This window comes from Polyodon spathula, chromosome 21, assembly GCF_017654505.1.
Source record: "Polyodon spathula isolate WHYD16114869_AA chromosome 21, ASM1765450v1, whole genome shotgun sequence".
Lineage (NCBI taxonomy): Eukaryota > Metazoa > Chordata > Actinopteri > Acipenseriformes > Polyodontidae > Polyodon > Polyodon spathula.
In genome coordinates, this window is record NC_054554.1 from 9,586,242 (window position 1) to 9,609,563 (window position 23,322).

At 36.1% G+C, this 23,322-nt stretch overlaps 2 protein-coding genes across 3 annotated transcripts; both read right to left on the reverse strand.

The window, feature by feature from the left end:
• Positions 1 to 569: 569 nt before the first annotated feature.
• tcf25 (transcription factor 25 (basic helix-loop-helix)) lies at positions 570 to 15,477 on the reverse strand. 2 transcript variants are annotated; one of them, XM_041222224.1, is made up of 18 exons: positions 15,166 to 15,477; positions 14,247 to 14,408; positions 13,737 to 13,811; positions 12,168 to 12,292; positions 11,326 to 11,391; positions 10,833 to 10,915; positions 10,131 to 10,261; positions 9,381 to 9,480; positions 8,917 to 9,010; positions 7,449 to 7,541; positions 6,658 to 6,763; positions 5,622 to 5,781; positions 5,357 to 5,444; positions 4,424 to 4,582; positions 3,477 to 3,567; positions 3,058 to 3,137; positions 1,703 to 1,778; positions 570 to 1,055 (listed from the first exon to the last, which is right to left on the reverse strand). In XM_041222224.1, exons 1-18 carry the CDS (start codon positions 15,349 to 15,351, stop codon positions 888 to 890), a joined length of 2,043 nt encoding a protein of 680 aa, XP_041078158.1. In that variant the 5' UTR covers positions 15,352 to 15,477; the 3' UTR covers positions 570 to 887. The 2 variants fall into 2 exon arrangements, with proteins under 2 accessions (XP_041078158.1, XP_041078157.1); XM_041222223.1 differs by having other exon boundaries at positions 10,833 to 10,918.
• Positions 15,478 to 17,703: 2,226 nt separating this feature from the next.
• On the reverse strand, positions 17,704 to 23,270 carry LOC121296377 (cytochrome b-245 light chain). The gene is made up of 6 exons (XM_041221868.1): positions 23,118 to 23,270; positions 22,296 to 22,365; positions 21,555 to 21,629; positions 20,724 to 20,807; positions 20,302 to 20,383; positions 17,704 to 19,959 (listed from the first exon to the last, which is right to left on the reverse strand). Exons 1-6 carry the CDS (start codon positions 23,173 to 23,175, stop codon positions 19,774 to 19,776), a joined length of 555 nt encoding a protein of 184 aa, XP_041077802.1. The 5' UTR covers positions 23,176 to 23,270; the 3' UTR covers positions 17,704 to 19,773.
• Between the last annotated feature and the right edge of the window lie 52 nt (positions 23,271 to 23,322).

Consider the following 23,322-nt stretch of genomic DNA (forward strand, 5'->3'; position numbering starts at 1 on the left):
AGCATGTCCTTTTTATTGATTAATCATTGAGGGCAGATAACACAATCAATACTAGGTATAAAGTTCGACAACACAGTGTTATTCAACCATAAAGCACAAAAGGCAAATAAATTGAAGAGGAATGATTGTTTCTGAGGGTCCATGCAAACTGCTAACCTACATGTTTTATACACATTGGTCTGTACATGTGATCTTTTAAATGACAGTTTTTTCTACAGTAATGATGCTCTTCACCTTTACATTTTAAACACCAAGCCTTCAGCTGTTGTTCTCACTACCAGTCCTCCAGACTACCAGGATCAGTGCATCAGCTTGACACAACAGAGCACTCAAAAGATCTTTTGTTGTAACTGTAGATATATTTGTAATGCATAGTTCCAGTGAACTCATGGCATAGGTTTTAATCCACACATATTTTTTATATATGACACACACACACACACACACACACACACACATATAATTTTATTTACATAAATCCATTTGGATTACTGCAAACAGACAAAATGTATAAATAATGAAATATTGAAAAAGTATGCTTTTTTTTTTTTTTTTTTTTTTAAAGGAGTTTTATTTTCAAATTTACATTTTTAATAAACAGCCTCATGCTGAAGGAGATTTTAAATGCATATTCATGGTCTTGCAGTTGTGCCATCAAAATTCCAAAGCTGCTGCTTTATTAAGAACAGATAAATTAGCACGGTTAATTTTGTCTTAGAGCCTCAAGAATGGAGGTTCTAACTGAATATGATAAATTATTGAATTTATAATGGTTTATTTGTTATTGCTGTTGTCTAAGCCTGGTACCCTTCCAACTTCCCTAGCCCTGGCCCAGCAGCCTACTGTCCTGTAGACAACTAAACTGGTCCTCAACTGTCTCAATCGTCTCAATCCCACTCCTCGTCGTCCCTCTCTGGGTTGTCCTCACGCGGTGGCTCCTGAAACTGGATATTAGCCAGCATGTCCCTCATAGCCCCCATTAGCCGGTTCACTTCCTGGTTCAGCTGTCGCCCAGCCCGGGCCACTTCCAGGTCCTCCTCAGGCCTTACACCACCCTGCAAAGAGCAAACAAGAGGCCCTGTACCTAAGTCAGCTCGTCAGAGGAAAAACATACAGCACTGGGTTCAATGAGAATAAAATACATCTTCGACATATTGATCAATGTTATTTTTAACAATATTATATTATTGGGTCAATAATTTAAGTTTGATAACAAAATTATTTTAAGGATTTCTAAGGAGACTACACATTCTGACCTGAAATGAGGAACATAAAAACATTTAAACCTGAACCTAGAATTGTATTTTCTCTAAACAGTTTTAATTACATTATATAGCACACATAGTAATGACACACAGTAACTACAGGATTGCCTAGAAGTTGGTGATTTTTTTTAATGAAATGTGGATCTGTTCAATCAGTAAGCTGCCACGTGTTGCAAACAATGTAGCCTTTTTAGATGACATATTAAAAGAAACTTAATTTCAATTACAAACATTTCGACTAGAAGTCTTTCAAAACATTTTAGACATTGAGAAAAAGAATGCCACTGAATTTTGTAAGTTACTTTTAATATGTTTAAATTTAACACTACTAAGTGTTCACTCAGACATAAAGTTGGGGAGTTTAGAACGCATTTTACACAAAAACTAGTTATTTATTTAAAACTCAACAAATAAAGACAAATAAAATACCCACTTACCTGTAGGTTGAAGTTTGGCAGAAGAGATCGTAAAAACAGCGACAAAGTGCTTTCATCAGTAGCAACTCTATTAGCTCTATGGAAAAGGGGTTAAAAACAATACATATTAGTGCATTTTCCTCCTCCTACAAGGAATGTATCCAACTTGTAATGTGGTACATTTCAAAAGGAGACACTTACATTTTGGCAAAATGGTTAGTAACATATCAAACTTGTGTTTTTAAAAAAAACTTGTTATCCCGTTCTACCATGGAACAGGTTATAAGGCGATATGGTCATGGCTCACATTTTCCCTATATGCCACTATAGAACACAAATTGCACGGTCTCTTAACTTTTGGCTCCCAACTACAGTGTTACCAAGGGGAAGCACTGACCTCAAATGTGTTTCTTCAGATGCACATTGAATTTCATACAAGCCTGGGCATTCACCATTGCAGTAAATTATAATATTTTTAAAGTCTGGCTTTAGGCAAATAGGCATATAAAGTACTGTGTATTTAAGTAAGCTGCATTAGTTAAACTATTTCTAAAGGGGGTATTGTAAATATATTTATTAATTACAATAGAAAACACAAGACCTGTATTCATATCCCACTCTATCTCTATTTTGTTTTTATTTCTATATAGGTAAAGCTGTCACAAGACCAACATTTTCAGTTCAACTGACTTCACATGACAGCAAAACATCAAATAAAAGTAGCTCCCATTTGTACATTTAAAAAGACAAAGATGAAATATCTACAAACCCTACTATAGTTGGATGGTAAATAAGGACAGTATATTTTAGTATAATTGTATTTGTTAATTTTTAATAATGATGTCAGGCAACCAGACAGATACATAAACCACTTCAAGCGTTTTATTCAAATTTTTGAAATGTATTGCAACATTCAGTTACAAACTACCTTTGCTTGGCAGTGTAAATTGAATTGACCATTTAACTCAATATATCTTACTGGCAAAATACCACATGTTTTTTTGTTTCTTTTCTGAAAAAGCTTGCTTTTATATAAGTAATCGTTATTAAAACAAATTAGTACTGTTCAAGCCAAGCTGACCTCAGAAATCATTTGAATATTTTTAATGTAAGTGTGAACTAATGATGTGCTCAAGGGACTTCTTACAGCATGTATGATTCTCAGATTAATCTAATCTTCTTTGTTTGAAAGCTATAGTCTACCAGTGTATATTTTCATTTGAAGTGACAGATGACTACAGATCTGAAAGCTATTTGAATAAAAAAAATGCAATTAGATTACAGAATAAATATGGGAGGTAGCATTCATAAAAATAATATCTTAATCACCTGTTGTTCATAGAGACCATGCATGACAGTCTAAAAAGCAAATATACCTTTCAGGTCTGGTGTAAGAAACCACCGAATCTAAAGGAGGCAAGGGGTCAAACCCCATCACTGGCTGAGCAGTCACTTCCTGCAGAGGAAAACAAGCATGCGAGTAACATACATCTCCTGCCAAATCTATAAATGCAAAATGCCACTGAATGTATGCACATGTGAAAATGCAAGTGTAACAAAGGTAGGCAGATGTGTGTCTAAACATATATTCATATTCTCATTAACTTGCAGCAAATAATGTTGTAGAAAAGTGGAAATGATTTAAAAAACAAAATATATATATATATGTTTGATACAAGATTCTGTGACTATAGAAATCAAGTTCCATATGTTTTCACTTTAGTAAAAGGAATGATGACACAGAATGATGACACCTGTGTGTGGCCTGGGATACGACTGTACTAATCTCTCTTACCAGAGGCAGAGCAGCTGTGGCCTCCTTTATCTCTGACAAGATAACATGGCGGTGAATGCTTCTTGGGGCACTTTGGTACCTCAGCTTCCTCCTGTAGATACAGGTATATATATATATTTTATAATGTTCGCCAGGAACTGCAACATCTAATCTTCATGGGTCCAGGGGAACAGCAGGTATGCATTAACCTTACATCAAGCATAACATCATAATGGCAACATAACATAATTAACCATTTAACCCTGCATTAAAAAGCTTTCAGGCAGCACACTATTTACATGTATTTATGTATTTTTACTCTTGCATACATTTTTTTATTTTTTTTTATTTTATTTTTTAAATTGAACAATATTAAAATGTGTTTTTATGATTTATTAGTTGGAATAATATAGCTTCATAATCTAATGTCTTGGTTTTTCAAATGCAATGTAATACTAATTATTAAGCATACTTATTGTATATTACTTGACCTCAAGCTATGACTATGTAATCACATATTCCCAGCCTGATGTACTGGAACAACATTATTTCTCTTACCAGCCCTTAAAACATGATATCTGGTACCACACTTGGTTCATTTCTGTTTGCAAGCCATGCTTTTAGATTGTGTTGCATTTACTTGGTCATCTCACCTGGACAGTGAAATGGTTCCCAGCTCTTCATAGCTTATTTATTGTCATTAACCAACCAGCTGCTTCTCTTTTAACTAACTTGCTTTGGCCCAGGGTGAAATGATCCAGGAAGTGCAAGTTTAACAGATATCCTGAGAATAAGGCATAAAAACAGAACTTTCTTTAACCTAAAGTGGTACCAGCCCAGACATCATGTTTGCAAATACAAAATTTGCATTGGAAAGCCTCAGTTTAGATTTGAACTCTCTTTTAACATATATTTCCACTCCCTAAACAGTTTATTGGAGCATTTCACACTTCAACAGGAGGGCTTACTTCTTTTCATACTCCTCCACCACAGGTTCACTGGCATCTACTCTCTGCAACACTTCTTTAACATTGCTCTCCAGCCACAGCATCACAGCCGGGTCTTTCCACAGAGAGTGACTCCTCCCGACGAAGAGGGCCACCAGCTCGTTCAGGGCAGGGGGCTGCCTGTACAGACACACGTGATCTCATCAGCTTTCCAGTATGTACGATTCCACACTGGTATAGCTACAGCATATCATATTGAAATGTTACACCAGTCACATGATCATTACAAAAAAATTAAGGCTTTGCAACTAACCCACTGTCTCATTAAAACATGTTTAATAATGTGTTTAACAAACAATTGACCTACATAAATCGAAAACAATCCACCTTTTACACATGTTACATATCCATTTATCTAAAGATGCAATTTCAAGCACCCACAACAGAAGGATAACTTTCAGCTGTGTACTTAATAGAATATGCTACTCTGAAGTATTTGGTCTCTAGATCAAAGTCATATAACTTAAAGGAAAATATGTTGTATTGTGTGATTGTCAGAGAAGAGTGAAACATCTGTATATGTTTACGATACCAAACGCCAAAACACTATTTGTAAGAAATTTTAACTTACTGTATCACTTTCATATCATATTAAGAACATTTAAAAAGAGAAATGAGTATTCTGATTTTGCAACACTTTTTTTCTGTTATCTGGTGGTCTTGACAATTCCTAAAAAGAGTCTTTAAAAGCAAAATGTATTTTGCATTTAATTAATGTAGTAAAGAACAGTTGGACAAGAACATTTGTATTTTCTTAAATCATTTATGGATAACCTCTGCATTTAAATGCCATCATACTACAAACAAAAGACCATTGTTCTTTCATCACTTCTGTAAAAGGTTGTTGGCTGGAACATTTTTGTAACAGTTAAAATCAGTTATAACAACACCTACCCAATTTGAGTCCTTGGTCCAAAAAATGCATGTGACGAGACAGCAGCATCAGGCTCTACAGCACATATCTCCAATAGAGGCATCAACACTACAAGTAAAACAGAAGCAGTAAGAATACCATTCTGAGTAAACTGTAAAGACAGAATCTGATTTCATCCAAATAGCAGCAGGACCTAAAACAGCAAACCAAACACCCCATAAAAATCTGAAAAACCGTACACCGTAGTGTGAGATTTACTAGAACTAATACAGATGCGTCTCTTACCGCTTGGAAACATCAACAGCGCATTTTGTAGGAAGCGATCAGCCATCTGTTGTTTCTGAGCGCACTCTGCAGCGGGCAGGTCCTCCTGCTGACTGAGGAAGTAATAGCACAGCCCCACTGAATAGGCAAAGTTTGGAAGCTGTGACAGGTTCCGGTGGGCCTGGAACAACAAAACCCAGGTAAACAATCTAGCAAAGTTTCATTCAAAATATGGGCATTCAAAAAACAGTGGTGCGACACTACATGTAGCTCACAATGTTTGAACTCAGTAAACAGCACGTGTGGAATTGGTAAATGTCCTGACTACTTTTATTCCAATAACCTGAAACCTTTTGATAAATAATTAATCAAAAGGGTCCACAAATTGAAGAAAGTTGCAGGTGGGCAGGTTAATATCTATAATCTGGTGTACCAGCTGAACTTAGAAAGAAGATGTGTTTGGACGCCCTTTTGAGGTCACAGGAGTGCCTTTAACTTTTTAAAAAGTTACAAGGATGTCACGATAGACATAAAATGACTTCCAGAAAAACTTTCCCAGTAACCAAAGACAATAATTTCACACAGTATACAAAAAGTGAAAGCCCAGAGTAAAAAAAATAAATAAAAATTACTTATAGCTTGAAAATAGCTTAAAATAAGCAACGAAAAATGAAATTAATAAACAGAGAAAAACAGAAGCCCTAAGTATATACTACATTTGGTACTTCTCCCTTCTGTATCACAGTACGAAGAGCTTCATAAGGACAAGCTTTATGAAAGGTGCAGAATGGAAAATGTCAAACAGCAGCTATTGCCAGCCAACCTTCATCAATATCTGTAAAGAACTAGTGCTCCAAAATACACAGTAGTCTCTACTATGAGGCTATAGGAGGCTATACTCTACTAGGAGGCTATACTCAAAGCCTAGTGACACAAAACATTGTAAACAACATTGTCAGGTCACATTTTAGTATCTCTGAGCTACTATCAAAACTGATTTTGTTTAAAAACATCTGACTTGCCCCCCACCTAAAGTGCGTGTGCAGTGCCTCCTTACCTCCCACTCCTCATAGATCCGAATCAGGAACGAATACTCCCGTGATCGCAGTGACAGGAAATCAAGCAGCAACAGCATGCACAGAGGGTCGTTATCAGGGTCAAAACTGGGGGTAGAAAAATAATAAAAATCGGCTTTTAAAATTGCGAAAGGTACTGTACAAGTGCACCCATTAGACAAAAAACAACGCATATTCATACGATTAACTTAACATGCAAAGTCATGATGGCACTATTCAAACACAAACTATTCTTATGTAAAAGGCACAAGATATATTTTCTATTTGTCATGGAGCAGCTTATTGTTTTTCCAAAGGCTTTTTATTTACATGCAGAATTTTTGCCTCCCGTCAAAGCCAAAGCACATAAACCCATTGTATTGGGGCGCGGGGGGGGGGGGGGGGGGGGGGGGGGGGGGGGGGGGGGGGGGGGGGGGGGTGGGGGGGGGGGGGGGGGGGGGGGGGGGGGGGGCAGAACTACAGACAACAGCATGGTAGATTATGACAGTACACCATATTAAAGCTTTTCACACACGAAGGGGGTTTCAAGTGGATTTCTAACATAGAAAATGTGTGCTTCCCTATGTTATTTTTACTTTTTTTGTTGTTTCCCGAGCTACAACAGAGCTGCAGATGAAATTTAGAAATTTATCCTCTGCAGCAAGTACTGGCAGTAGCATAAAGGCTATTTAAATTTGGCTCGGCGTGACAGTTTTCTCCTCCTTGAAAATGACAAGCCCCTGTGTAGCTACTTACACTGCTGTTCCACTGTGGAATAGAAAGGTACACTTACCTTAGTATGAGTTTACAGTACTCCAGTGCTGTCCGGGGACACCCTCTTCTCTCCAGAAACATCATGTGCTTGTACAGTGACAAGTAAAATGCCCTGTAAATGGATAAAAAAAAAAAAAAAAAAAAAATTGAATCTGTTCTTATTATACTGTCGCTTAGAGTACTACCCGTATTACAACAAACATGGTCAGGATTTAGGTTAAGTATTATTTATTATTATTATTATTATTTATAGATATGCACATGAAAAGGGGGCAGGGCAAAGCCCTGCCATAAATGTATTTGTTTATTTTAGAATAGGGTACCCCTCTGCCCCTGTGCAATTTATTATTATTTTATTCATTATTATTATTATTATTATTAAAATTATGACTGTGAAGCCATAGGTTTTGTTATTGTTTTACAGTGTGGATGGGAAGCCCCCTCCACATTAAAAACCTTGTGTAGAAGGCCATCTCCTGAATTAAATGATTCATTTGTTGCTAATTGAGAGATGGTCCTGTGCATAAGCCTGCAGCTCTCAGCACTCTGTGTGGGTGTCCGGCGGAGGAATGTGTGTGTGTGTGTGAGAGAGAGACGGGAGAAGCAGTGAATTTAAAACGAAACTGAAAGTCTAAGAACAGTGAAGGCAACTGCCCAGCCTGACCTAGGGTCTGTTTTGTTTTTTTTCGTGATTTTTGTTTTTGTTTGAACCTTCTATTTTGCTCTGTGAGTGTTTCTGTTTGTTAAAACTGTTTGTTTTATTTTTGTTGTTTAAAGTAAATACACGGTGCACGCCTGGTCTTTTACCCGCAGTACTGCATTTGTTTTTGTTCCTGTTTCTGGCCTGATGTCACCACAAAGCCATCCCGGTCACAGATGCATTGATCTTTTTTTGAGGGGGGAGAAAATGTGTCACGAAGGTGTTGGGGTGTAGGGGAGAAGAGATGTACTTCACAGCAATAATGAAATGTCTTGATACAGAGCAATGTGATGCATTCAACAATTCCCTTCACTTTCCATCATGAGGGGGGGGCAATAACAGTTGTCAGCTAAAGGGTTAATGATGCCACATTGCCACAGCCTGTGAGTTACCATTCAAAACAGGGACTTGTACATCTGTCTGCCTCACACTCCTTGTGGTAAACACTTAGATTTTTACACATTTTCTAATAGATGATTTCTATACTGTAGATCAGTAGTACTCAACTCTGGCCCCCAAGATCCATTCCAGTCCTGGTCTTTGTTCCAAGCAGGTCCTAAATTAGTTAATTGCCTCTTAGCAGCTTCAATTAACTACATTAGAATATGCTTGGAGTAAAAACCTGGACTGGATTTGACCTTGAGGGCCAGAGTTGAGTACCACTGCTGTAGATCTTTCTGATTTAATTTTGGTATGGTCTGATAGACGGAATCCTCTATCACACGCATTGTTTATTTCCCAATGCATTTACAATATTACTCTAAAGGTTGTCTAACCCGATACTCACCTATTTTCAGGTCGTAAATAATCAAGTCTGGATGTTCCAGAGGTTAGGCTGAACACAGGATGGGATGCACATTCAAAACTGTACAGGGCCCTCTCTAGGAGGAAAAATGTAATATTTTTTATTAATACATTACCTGATATATAATTTTGACCATGTATAGCTGTATCCAAAGGGTCAAAGCAGTGAAGTGCACAAAGGATGTTTGTCTTAATTTAAAATTGGGGCTGTAGTAGTCCAACACATACTGTATGTGGTTGTGATGTCATCATCCAGTCAAGACCCACACCATAAAAGAAAAGGTTTCCATATGCTGTGTAAGCTTTGAAGGCTTTTTTGTGTGCCTGCCCCCCGCCCCCACCCTGACACTGTGCTTTTCTGCTTTAGCTGGCAAACCAGATATAGACATAACCCCCAGCTACACAGTTCAGCTTAGTTCAGTTGAAAGGCACAAGCAAGAGTCTCACCAATCAGGTCTTTAGCCATTTCCTGATCATCTTGAATGCGACAGACATCAGAGAGCTGGAGCAAGGAGTCAATGTGATAAGGATTCATTTGCAAGAGGAGCTACGAGACAAGAAAAAGAAAGGCACATCAACACACTGTGTTGCAAATAAACCGCTATAGATTCAACAATCACCAATTGCTTTCAGGTACCAGTTGAAAGGTCTTTAAAGAATGTGACACTCACAACATGATCACAGTGTATCTGTAATGAAAATAGTCTCTTTGTATCACTCATCTGTAGACCTGCATGTCCTAGACCCTTAGATTATGTATTTTTTCATAATTTACAAGCTGTCCATCTGGCAGGAAGGTTGCTATAAAGCCGCTTATGTACTATGGGCAGTGCCAGGAGAAATACGCTTTCAAATTGCTTCTGGAGGTTTCGTTGGCCCATTCTGTATAATTCTGCTGGCAATCAGAATTTATATGGCATGTTTTTCGTTCATTAAAGTTGTGTGTGTTTTAGCAGAAGGAACTGGGAATAAGGTACAATTGAACATTTTCTTAATAATAATAATAATAATCTGGGAAAGTCAAATACAATACAACTGCTTGCAGCAAGAAAAAAAGTTGTATTTCAGGTAACCAATACACTGATCCAAAGAAAAAAATCCATTTTACAGTTTTCAAGTGGTGTCCTGTATAGTAACCTACACTTTTAAAATGCAGGCACTGGAATGAAAGGCAGTTTTGTTTTTTCAAGTACGCACCACAATGTTGTTTGGGTCCATAGACTCTACTGCCTCCAGGAATTTGAACTGAACTTGCTGATACTCCCTGCTGTGTTCAAAAGTGAAATACTGGACTCCATCTTTCGTCTCCAGAAGGCTCATGGAAATCCCTTCAGAGATTAAAATAAAACAATGGCATAAATGTTATTTGTCTGCATGTCAGATATATCATACAATAATATACACAGATTATAGCTATATATATATATATATATATATATATATATATATATATATATATATATATTACAGATTTCAATTTTGTTTTTGTTTTATAGAGCAACAAATCACATACACAGAATCCCCATTGGCAGCAGCAGTAGTTAGTAAAGACACATACTGTACTATTTTACTAGGAAGAAAATGTTTGTTTCACTATTTATTTTAAATTTGCACAATGACATTGTGTGCTGATCAGATTTTCACAGTTGACATACACACATAACACCTGCTCCATTAGTGGCTTTGTAACTTGCAATGCACTCAGAAAAAGAAACACTCATAGAAGCATAGGCACGTGCATTTACTTAAGAGGCAGTTATACCCCTGCAGATAAAAGTCTGTATATGAAATGGTTTCAGAGATATAGGGTGCTGAAAATATGACAACAGTGTTACATAAACATAAGAGGATCTTTAATAAAGACCTCCTACTCCGCAGAACAGGTTTAAAAAAAAATACCAGGTTTGCTGAATCGTGGCCAGGTGTTCTTTAGTGTTGTCATCCATGTGCTGCGGTGAAACTGGCGCTGTCTTTGCCTTGGTCTGCTTGAGGAAGACACAGCTTTAAAATGCCTTTCAGTTACTGACTATCTTAAGCTAGCTTCTTAATCTATTTTGAAGTATGTAATCCTATGACACATAGTATCAGTTTTATTTTGTTTGTTCTCTTCAGGCTGAATAGAGCATGATTTAGCTACACCACTTAGTTACTACAATGAACGTTGTATGTACTGAAATACTATTGTATACATATACACCTCATTAAAACCAACCACTTGGTGATGACGACAGGCACCCTGGTGAAACAGGGTTCCATTGAGCAATCACATATGGCTATAACAAAAACACCCCCCCACCCATTTAAAAATCCATTTAAGGAACATTATGAAGAAGCATAATGCTGTAAAAATAGAACTTTAAAAAACTTTTGCAGAAATAAAATCCATTCTAACCTTTGATCCCCCAAGACTGCTCGAGCCCCAAAATATCTCTTCAGCTCTGTTTCAGGATTCAGGTTTCTAAAACATCAATGCAAGAAAGAAAAACATGCTACACCATGAAATGTAATTGGTTGCAGAAAGTTTATTTAGTTGTATGTAAACAAATCAGTTTACTTAATTTAAAATAAGCCACTCCCCAAATTAACAGAATTCAGACATCAGCCAATATATTTGATAAATAAATATGTTATTACTTCAGTTATTATAGTAGAAAAGTGTGAATGTTTTAGAGAATAGACAATGCCATTAACCACTACAAGGTTTAATCACACTATTTCCGAGTTTTACCTTTATTCTGCAAGAGGGTCTAGATTAGATTAATAAATTATACCTGTATAGTATTTAATTCTCTGAATGACCTGACACTATTTTTGCTGTGAAATTGTAATCATCAGAATAGACATTTTCTGTATTTCGATTAGCCAATTCTCTTAAAGTTGTCTGGCATGAAATTTGGACTGGGGTTGTTTGTTAAATTAAATTAAACCTTTTCTTTCTATTTAACGACTTGCTGAATAATGTGCCAATTTTCAGTCTACTTTGTGAGAGTGCAATATGCAGTTCTGAAAGAGTGGTTTGAGTTACAGCTGAAATGGAAATTAATTCAACAAATTAAAACAAAAACCTCAATGCTAGACTATCGTGTGAAAAGCCACAACAGCCTGTTCCCAATCTAAAATCCCACACCCTCAAAGTGGGTGACAAATCATTTATATATTTTATTGTTCCATGTAGAAATGTCAGATCCAGATTAACTGATGCAAGAGAAAGAATAAGATTGGGAGAGTGCTCACCTGTGTTCTACATAAAGAACAGGCCTGGTGTCAGCGTTTCTGGAGCCCTCGTTCTGATAGGACAGGCCAGTCTGATTTTCAATTGTCTCTAGGATACTGTCAATGTCATCAGTGCACCCTTCCTCCTGCATGAGACAAATACAAGGCAACTGATGTCCTTAATTATCACAGACCTAAAGCAGCACTCATTAAAAAAAATGCATTAAAAAAAAATCTAACAGATAAATATGTAAAATACTTTTGCAGTGATAAAAAAAAAAATCCTTAGATAATTCATTTATCAAGCACCAGTAGAGAACACATGCACTTTTTATAATTGCATTTCACGCATATGAACTACACAAAATAAATGTAACAAGTGTGCAGATCCCTTTCTTTTTTTTTAATAGATGAGCAAATGTTATGCGACAGCTGTTGCCAAACAATTATTAAATTCAATGTTGAATAAACGACTCCCTTGTTAAAACCTGTTCTTGCATCTACTACATCTTCCCTTACATCTTTACGGCAAGGCCCATGCAACCATAAAAAAACTTTAATGAGAACTTTAATGGAGGCCAAGTACATAATATGGGGGAGGCGAGGGACACCTTATGATCGGTCACCTTTTTTAGATGCTTCTAAAAACAGAAATAAAAGTTATTGTTTCATACTATATCATATTTTGAATACAATTCCACACATTTCAAATGTTAGAAACACTTCTCTAAACATGGCAGTAGTCTAATTTTACTGTATAACTTCAACTTTTTCAACAGGGTTGCCCAGTCATGCCTATAATTAACAGGTATCATTGAAATCTGCAAAAATGGCTTTCTATTAACTCTAGAAAATACCATCTGAAAGGTTGGAAGTTCATTTGTTTTCTAAATCTTAATCATTTTAGAGAAAAAATGTTAAACAATTGTGTGAAAAAGAACAAAGCCTACTGGGGAAGCTCTGACTTTTCTACTGGACTGTAATATAATTGTATTGAAAGAACAATGGAATATAGCAGTGTACCACCACCAGTAAACTAAAGAATGAATCTTGCTGGGGGTTTTTTTTGTTTTTTTTTGCTTAACAAGACATATATTGTGGAATACAAAAAAATGAAATGCAAGATATTTGTTTGTTTATGCAGTAAGGAACGTGGCTTACAGTCAATATTTTGATGAAGCAGATCAACAGGTAGTTACTGGGGAGCTTATGCAATCAATCTATTCTTGATCTGTGATGAATATGATGGGCTTGAAAACAAATTGGGAAGTACAGTGCCACTGCAATGCAGCTGAGAACCACTTGATAAGAACTGCTCCTTCGCAAAAGAAAAAGCATCTAAGGGGACACTGCTGCTTCTTAAATGCAGTACACGATAGCTGCTTCCCAGTGCAATCAGAATGCCATCACTTGGTTAGCAGATGACCAAGTTCCTATATCACACTGGTTGATAGTTAAAATATGTACTGTGTGTAGCAATAACACACAAGAAAGAATAGGCTGTACTGATAAAACACCGTCGGAGAACAACTTAAATGAAATGTTCAGCAAGACTAAATCTGCATTGACTAAAACTGGAGCATGGTGTACCTGAGCATCCCCTGCTGTTGTCTTCTTGTTTTTCTTTTTCTTTTTTTTCTTGCTTGCTTTAACACTCACGCTCGACTGAAACAAAACAAGATACAAGTAACAAACATGTACCCCCTGCAAAGCTTATAAATAGCACATAACATGTACATCTGGTGACAGTGCAAAGTGGGAGGACACCATGAGGAATAACAGCTTGTTCATCCAGAAGAAGTTCCCTAAAAATCCGAGAGTTGTTCAAGATAAAATCTTTTTTTTTTTTTTTTTTGCCTCTTGTTCTAAATTACAGACCTCGTTCTGACGCTCTCTCGTTTAAGGCTGTTTTTCAAAGACTTTCCAGTGACACTGTGTATCACTTAAAAAATATTGTAGAATCTCTGAATGAAATCTGCAGCTCAATAAGAACATATGTTATTAATGATAAAGAATGACTGTACTTAATATTTTTTTCTCTTCACAACAAGATATATATGGTCAATATAGAAGCCTTCTGCTCTGCTTTTTTAGTTCTACCTTTTCTGTCTCCTGGGTCTCCTCTTGCTTTTCTGTCTCCCCATTATCACTCTTCTCCTTCTTTTCATGGTTGTCAGGGTCTAGCTTGGACTCTGCATGCTCTTCTTCTGCTGGGGCTTCAGCTTCACGGTTTTTATCAGTCTCATTCTCAGCTTCATTTATCTGTAAGAATATTCAGTCTCACAGTTAAAGGATTTAGTCGTATAAAAACAGAATTCCATTTAAAGCATTATGGTACATACATAGCCTATATAAGAAACATCTCATTATTCTATAGCAGATTCTATAAATGTCTTCTCAAATAACTCATTCACAGTTAACCATGAACAACACTGTTATCTAGAATGACCTTGTCTTTTATTACTATTTTTTTGTATCAAAGCTATGATCTGTGTACGGATATTTTTAATTACCACAATAGTACATAGTATTTTCTGTAGTTAGCTTTGGAAACAGGCAACACAGTATTTATGACATTTTTGCCAAGCATCAATCCAGTGTAGGGAATAGTTTAGTAAAAGTCTATATAACAAAACCACCATACAAAAGGCGCTTTTTAAATTTAAAAAAAATCACCGCACGAGTTAAGGAAACGTGACAACAAGATCTGCTTTCTGATTGAGTACAGAACGATGGAAAATTAATAAACATCGCACCATAAAACTGAACGCCACTGGAATCTGCAGCTTTAATATAGTGAATATAATGAAATATTAAAAGCTACTTTATTTATATAACTAGATTCCGTTTGTAAAAAAAAAACACAAAAACTTTTTGTTAAACTAGTGGCATATTGGTTGACAGTTCTGAACGTGTGCCACTTGACTGCCACGCAATGATTCTGTATTGCTGCAATTTAAACAATGTCCAGAAACACTGCCATTTTTATTAACGTATTTTGTGTTGTATGCACGCTCACCAGCTCGTAGATATTACAGATATTTTTTTGTTTCTTGTTTCTCTTTGCTTTCCGACTGGTGTTCTTTGCAGGTTCTGTCTGTGTCTCTTCCTCCTCTTCCCCCGTCTCAAGCTCCGGGTCAGCCGCTTGCAGGGCCTCCTGACCCCGGGGGTTCCCTTTAAGTCTTCGCAAAGCCCGACTTGACATTTGCCCGTTTAAGCAAACAGCCACTACGTTTCAAAAATATATAAAACCCGATTTTTCCTATCATTAGTTACACCATCTCTTCCGAGTTACTGGGCGATGGGAGATAGGAAGTGACGTAATACAAAAAAGTACGGGTACTGCTTTGAGTCAACATTCATAAATTGCAGTGTCCAGACGGTCATTATACAATAAAAAGCAGAACTGGCAGCAAACCAATGGAAATTGCCCTGAAAATGAATCGAATTCTAGTTTGAAAAAAATGCATTCATTCATTCATGTCACCAAGTGTTCATTCATTATGAAGCCGGCTTATACTGGAAGGATATGCTTTTTCACAGATGCACAAAGATGCTATACCCTACTGACACAATTACTTAAATTTGGAACGATTGTAAACAATTGAAATAACATGGCATCTGACACACCCTGAATACACACTGTTCATAATTACACAGATAGTACAGCATATGGCAGTCTTGTCAAACATACATTTTCATCCACAAAAACAACTGCGATCCACATGTCAGCTAAAGCTGTGTTTTCCAACCTTCAGTGCCGAATTGAACTTAGTGCAGAATGTACCTACATTTTGACCTAATTAATTAACTCTAGCGTCTTAATTATTTCATCATTTGGGAACTGATGTACACACACCTCAGTTTGTAAGTGTTGGGTAGGATATAAATGACGTGGATTTGTAGAAACGGGTGGAGATGTATACAACTGTAGCCCATTTTTTTTATGTGTGATCCTCCTAGACGTATTGGACCAATTCATAACTGTATTTTAGGAAAACTGGTTTGTATACTGAAGATACTGAATGAAAAACTCACTACAAAATAACATGATTACATACTGAATGCATTACTTTGTAGTGTATAGCTAGGTTTTTATACAGTATACCTTAAGTAAAAAAGAAAAGAAAAATACATTTCTGTTTAATTGTATTTATTACTGTATTGCTTATTTATATGGCAGGCTTTCAGTTTTTTCTAACTGCAGTTTTTTTTGTTTTGTTTTTTTTGTTTTTTACATAGACACTGTATTTCCATGTCATTAAAAAGGTCCACAGTAGTTACAGAATCAAAAGCATATTCTCTTGTATTATGTTGGATCATTAGTGAAATACTAGAACCTACAAAAACGACATGGTTAACAGAATTGAGGACTGTACTGCCATCTTCTGGCAATAATTCTCAAAAATGTTTAACTAGATTGGCCCAGACGTGTATATTTTTTAAAATCTAAAACCAGGTAACTATTTTTAATACAGTGATTCTACATTGCAACGGGGAAAAAAATAATTTGTGATCTTTTCTTTAATTATTCATATAATACAAAAGTAAAATTGTTTACTTGTGCACTTTTCAATTTAATTAGCAGCTGACATTACAACAAAACACTTGGGAATCTTTATCAAAGGAAACTATGAAGTGGGTCAAGTTGTAAAATAAAAATGAGCAAGGGGGAAATTAGGGAAAACTATGCTTTTGGAAATTGGGTTCAATTTTAAAAGGAGAAGAGCTGTTTAATCTATGGGATTACATCCATGTTCATAGGGGTGGGGGGGTTGTAATCTAGGGCTGGTCATTGAGGGCTGCAATCAGACTGTAAATGTATGGGTTAAAACTAATGTCCACAAATGAGATATTGCTGAAGTTCATAATCTGATAATTGAGGATTTTTTTTTTCTTTTTTTAAAAAACAAACCCCCAAAAAGATCTGAATTCAATGCTAAAAAATTCAGTTCAGTCAAATCGAGACTGGAATACAGATTTATTAAAAGCATCATTACCTTGTTAAAATAACAGCAACAAAAGCAAGAGACAAACCAGTACTTCCAAAAGGATTGATTGGAATATATCTTAAATATAATGAAAAGTATAAATCACTTCTATAAATATTATCTATAAAGTGTTACTGGCAACACCAATATCCATACTGTGCTTGCTGCACCTTGCATTTACTGATTCAAAACTGTCTATAAGCTATACTGTAAAAACTATATTGCCAACAGTATTGATTGATAGGAGCATTGATTTTTGAGTAGTCTTATAAAAAATTTTTTTAAAAAACATTAATTTAAGACAAAGTGAAAATGAACATCTGGTTTACATAAAGAACCGGCTATTAAATGCCAACACAAGCATGTTCTTGAAATCAGACTTTCTAGTCTTAAAACGTGTTGTTTTTTCTCAACAACTTGCACAGAAACTTCTTTGCAAAGGATTCTGAAAATGTGTTTCTCTGCCCCGGCTGTCTCCTTCATTTGGCTTTTTTCCCCTCACATTAATGTACCCTCCTTGATCTAACTAAACATCTCACACACAGCAAAGCGACTAAGAGAGTGTGCAAAGAAAATTATTTTAATACTCCAACCATATAATAAAGCAATCTGCAGTCCTCTTTGAACTGTACTACTGGTCAAATCGACATGGAAAAAACACCTGGAACTCATGAAAAAAAAACAGGTATCCAGCTTTTCGGATAAATGAGTCATCCTGAAGTTTGAGGGGTTTTTTTTGTTTGTTTGTTTTTTTTTTTTGCTTTTTGAGCCTGTTGGTGGTTGACTTGATCAACGTATTCCCGTTTGAGAAAAGCCACAGGTGTATTTTTAGAGCATTTTACAGCACTGAGGAATCACCCTGGATTATTTCAACCTGCCCTCTGCCTCTAAACATGTAATCCAGATTCCAGGTGAATTTTTAAGTACTGTAAAATACAGCTGGGTCTTATCCCAACAGGGTATAAGGTTATCAAATCAACTCCATAGCAAGCTTGCTGGAGAGAATGGGAGCAGTTATATAGCAAACAGAGCTAGCTTGACTTAAATGAAGGATATTAACCCCCCTCCCCCCCCTTTAAGAAGGGAAACATGGGAGTTTAACTATCAAGTACAACAATTGGAGCAAATAAAAACCTGATCAACAATTCAGAAACAAAAACACTAAAGAACTAATACATGGAATTAATATAATAACCACTACCTCCTCTTCAAACCTGTTTTGTACTTATATTGGTAAATTGTATAGAAAAAAAACAATGTATAGTAAAATACCAATTACAGCAGGTGAGGCTATTAAAGTATTTGATAAACAGGTAGGAAAAGGCGATAGAGGACTGGTTTACATAGATGGCAACCTGGAAGTACCCAGGTTATTGGGTACCTTTTCAGATCAAATGCATTGTTACATTTCAAGCTGCTGTACTTAAGAAAGTCGTGGTGCACACTATACAGGCAAATAATTTGGTACACTGGCTATTTTTCTGTTTTAACAGGAAACAGGCTTAATAAAATGTAACAGAAAGGGGACTTCCCAGTGTTTAACTGCAACACATGAGCGAGCAGAAACTTACGATTAAAAGAACATTTGAAACTCAAAAGCACCATCACAGAAGTTTAAAATAACACTCTATTTTAGTTATTTCCACAGAAGACTCAAATTCACGTCTGTGCCTGCCCATGTCGACACAGCAGCTGTGTGGCCAACCCAGTAGAGATGATACTACCATACATTAGAACTAACTTTTGTACCATCTAGCATCAGTGCCAGTAAAAAAGACTTTCAAAACATTTTCACTTCTACATGTCGATGTTGTTCCTTTATATTATGCACACTGTAGCAAAACAATTGCAATTTTGTTAATAAATAAAATTTGCACTGGTAGGCAGTACTAGTGCAAATTTCAAAGTACTAGTAGGGAAGTTATTAAAAACACTGACGATCACCAATGCTTTAAAATATCACTACAGAAACTATAACCCACTAATCGGTTGACTTGATTACCCTATTCCCCACCAGGATAAGCCAAAGCTGGGGGTTTTGCATCCACCACCTGTCCATGATTCGCCCTAAAAAAAGCAGTTAATGAAATCTAGAGGCTTGCCATGTGCTGACAAATAGCTCAGAAAATCCAGCGGTGGATTATCCCCCAAACAAAATGTAGTCTTATTAATTTACCTTAAAAGATGTACAAATGGGATTTATTGTTGGTGAGAATTCAAACAAATCTGATTCAACTTCTGCCTTCTAACAAGAAAATCTATTAATAACGATCCATCAGTATTATATATATATATTATACACACACACTGGTTCAAAAAGATCCAACTGAGAAACAGTTGGTATGATTTTAATGTATCAGAACTAATACTTGCTAGAATGCCAAACTGCCGAAATAAAAGACAAAGCAAAACAAATTGGGGGTATAAAAGATACACATTTCGTGTCCTTCCAATGGTAAAATCTAAACAGTACCAGGGTTCATAGTATTTTCAAGGGACATTTTTACAGAATATGTTTTTTGGGTAAAATAGAGGAATTCCTGTAAACTAGAACCCCTGCAGTGCAGCCTATTAGAGCCTGGAGCGATTGTTCAGTTGTGCCCGTCCTTGGTCACGCGGTCCTGTCGGAGGTGCTCTTAAACAGAGTTGACAGAGATGGGAATGGGGTTGACGTACGCGGCATCCTCTTGCCGTTTCCTCCGGAGCTCTGCGGGGGGGCGCGGGGGTGGGTTCGAGGGGGGTTCCTTCATACTTTGTCCAGGGCGTTCCTTGCTCTCTACTTGAGGCATGATGGGTTCCCACTGCTCTCCGCGGATGGCAGCCTGCATGGAATTAAAATAAGGACAAACAGTAAAACAGGTGTATTGCAACGCATACAGCACATCATGAAACCACAGTGTTTACAGATAGCTAACATGCATCACATAACATAGGTCTTAACTAAATACCTATAAAGATCTTAACTGTGCCAGTCTGAAAGGACGAAATGCTTAAGAAAATCTGTATTTTAATTTTAAATAATTGTATCTGTTGCTTTACTAGCTTAAAGAAAGTTCTTAGTTTGCAAGTAGCCTGTTACTGTTTTACTTCATTTAGCTAAAATGATTGACACCCAGATGAAAGGGAATTGAAATGACCCAGAGAAACTTGAGGAAGTCACTCACCAGTAAATAGATGAGGCTGGCAATCGCAACACACACACAGCCAAGGACTGTGGGCAGCATAAATCCTCCTGGAACAGATAGACTGAAAAGAGAGGAACTTTCATTACATGCTGTTCAAGCACGTAGGCTAGGCCTGCCAAAAATAGGTGCAGCGTGTAAAAAAAAAGAAAAGAATCACTTCCTCTTCTGTGGTAACACACGCACACACACACAGTGTAATTAATGTTTCAATAAGAAAAATGTTTGAAGTATGATACCAGGTTTATTCTAGCTTTGCTGCAAAAACAAACATAAAATGTGATATAATACTGAACAAACTAGTAATAATTCATTAAACCTTCTGGTCTATTTAAAAACTTCCTCATACATCTCCTTGACCAAACACAAAGTGATCTTGGAGTGATGTGTGTACCGTAACTCACACAGCATGCAGCCCTGCTCGGACAAAGTAGTTCCGTGTGAGTGGACCAAATGCTTTCACACAAACAGTCAGGTACCTCTGACCCCTGGAAAGACAATGAGAAGGACATCAGCTGTCATATACAAGAAATATATAAATAAAAAAAAGATCCCAAGTTAAAAAAAAAAAAAAAAAATCACTGTGTTCTATCTCTACCCTATTTCACACACACACTTTAACTACACCCAAGTATTTCTACCGTAGGCCTCCTATTATCATCATCTCTAAAAAAACAAAAAAAATAAATAAATGTGAGAGACCCAATACAACATCATGTAAATTAAATCTTTATAAACTTTAAAATATAACATTTAAAAAATAAAAGGTTTGACACTTTTCTGAAAAAAAAGCAAGACTACAACGGCAAATATAAAATTAGACCTATTAGTATCCTTAAAAAGTAGGTAACCTAAATCCACATTATGTACTTGTAATGTACTATAGCACAGACAGGTTTCTCTGTGTATCCTCAAATACAACTTAAGACTTAGAACTGCACCCCATTTTAGTTCTGTGAGTTCCAGCGCTGCTAATCTTACTTGCCTTCATCTGACCTGACTTCTTTACTCAGGATATTCCTGCCACCAAAGTATAGTTCTTACTTATGTAAAACAATACAGGCTAGCAGTGGACACTTGGACTTGGGTACACCTCTTTTTGTATGATCTTCCCAGAACGCTCATGAAAGCTCATTAAGGCAACGCTACAAGTTGTTGAGTTTCTCAAAGATATCGACAGGGTATGCTGCTCGCAGGATCTGAATAGACCTGGTGTTGATGTGTCCTGCACTCACGTTCTCTCAATGCTGGTGCCTTTTCTCCTCTTCCCTCTCGGGTATTCCAACAAACAGATGAACACGCCAGCAGCACTGGTTCAAAGGTCAAAGAAATGAAGAACTTTCAAAGTGATTCAGCATCTCTGCATTCCTCCTCCTGTCTATTAGCGAGCACTTGTTGGCAAAGAAATGGAAAAACACACCCAATTCATTCAGCCTTGTGTTTCCTCCACTTCAAAGACTGCTATTTTTGTAATTAAAAAAAAAAAAAAAAAGTTTTTGGAATGTATTCCCTTACAAAACTGGTTTCTAAATGTATTTAACTATTTCCTGGTAGCTTCTATTCCTAAACCAAATGTCACTGCACAACATTATACCAGTGAATCAGATAAGAGGTGAGGTTTAAAAAAAAAAAAAAACACTAATGTCACTTTCTTCACGGAATTTTGAAAGACCGGTTTGAGGAGGTTTGAATTCTGACTTTATGTTGCATTCGTTGATGACGTTGATCGGTAATTACTTTGTATCAGTTACTTTTCATTTTAACTAATCCGCATATTTTTAATGAACAAAAAAAATAATCTAGTTGGAATTCAGTTTGAAATAAAAGTAATGTCAGCTAGTTATTTAACCTTATTCAAAAATGCATTTTTCTGAAGCACAGTCAAATCCTATTTTTAAGGAATGAATAACATGCAAGTATCTGAATGAAAGGTGTATAAATGCAGTTTGTAAAGTCTGTTTGATTCGAAAGGATACATTCCATAGGCTGCAAATTGCCAGTCTTTAAATTGTCCAGCAACTCCCACTATGCCTCCTGTTAGCAGAACTGAAATAAGGAAGTAAACAGTGAGAAAAAAACTATCACAATCACCAGCAGTTATATATTGTGAAACATTACAGTAAATATGAAGAAACAATCCCTTTACAGATTTTTTTTTTTTTTTGCATGTGTTTTGTTGAGCTCTGCAGAAAATACACTGAAGGGCAAGTCGTTTTAACATTTAATCTTACATTTCTGACATCAACAATTTTATTTTGGATAACAACAATCCTATTTTTTAATATTTTAATATATATATATTATATATATATATATATATATATATATATATTATATTATATATTATATATATCTTTAACATAAAGACTATAGTTTTATTCCTACTATAAAGAATACCAGGGTTTAAGATAAAAAAGTATTTCTGATATCAAAATAAAGGATACATTTCTATGTCAACAATTCTATTTGTGATATCAAAAATTATATTTTTGAAATGAAAAATAATATGAGTTTTGTAATATTGTTCATATCAAAAATATTATCACTGATATCAACAAAACATTGCTCTATGGATCAGTGAATAACTGGAATAGAATCCCATGTGCATTTAAGCTTAAAGTTCTCCACACAATACAGCTTTATGTGCATTAATACAGGATGTAGCTTAAGCATTCACTAAAACAAATGCTTTACAAATCATATTAACTTTGCGCATACATATCATCAATAAAGACCAATTTCAGAACACTAGCAGCATAACAATAACGTTTCCAAAACTTTTTAAAAGTTTTACTTACTCAGTCCGGAGGCTAGAGCCTGTTCGTTTGCCCACATGGCCCATTCAATCTGACCCATTGTTCTTACTGCACTTATTAATGAAAAACAAAAAACAAAATGAAAACTCCGTTTTTTATTTGGTCTGTGTATTGCGGCGACAGTCTCAGCTACTGATAACTTGTTTCAGTGTAATATCGTGAAAAGTGCAATCCCTGCCTGCACGTA

Excerpts from the sequence above, each read along its gene's own strand:
- LOC121296377 (XM_041221868.1), bottom strand. The coding sequence starts at position 23,175 with ATGGGTCAGATTGAATGGGCCATGTGGGCAAACGAACAGGCTCTAGCC. Across the intron at positions 20,384-20,723 it reads CGAGCAGGGCTGCATGCTGT|TCTATCTGTTCCAGGAGGAT; the intron begins GTGAGTTACGGT and ends CTCTCTTTTCAG. Across the intron at positions 19,960-20,301 it reads CCAGCCTCATCTATTTACTG|GCTGCCATCCGCGGAGAGCA; the intron begins GTGAGTGACTTC and ends AATTCCATGCAG.
- tcf25 (XM_041222223.1), bottom strand. The coding sequence starts at position 15,351 with ATGTCAAGTCGGGCTTTGCGAAGACTTAAAGGGAACCCCCGGGGTCAG. Across the intron at positions 10,919-11,325 it reads GCAGTCTTGGGGGATCAAAG|CAGACCAAGGCAAAGACAGC; the intron begins GTTAGAATGGAT and ends GTCTTCCTCAAG. Across the intron at positions 5,445-5,621 it reads GCTGTTGATGTTTCCAAGCG|TGTTGATGCCTCTATTGGAG; the intron begins GTAAGAGACGCA and ends TTTTACTTGTAG.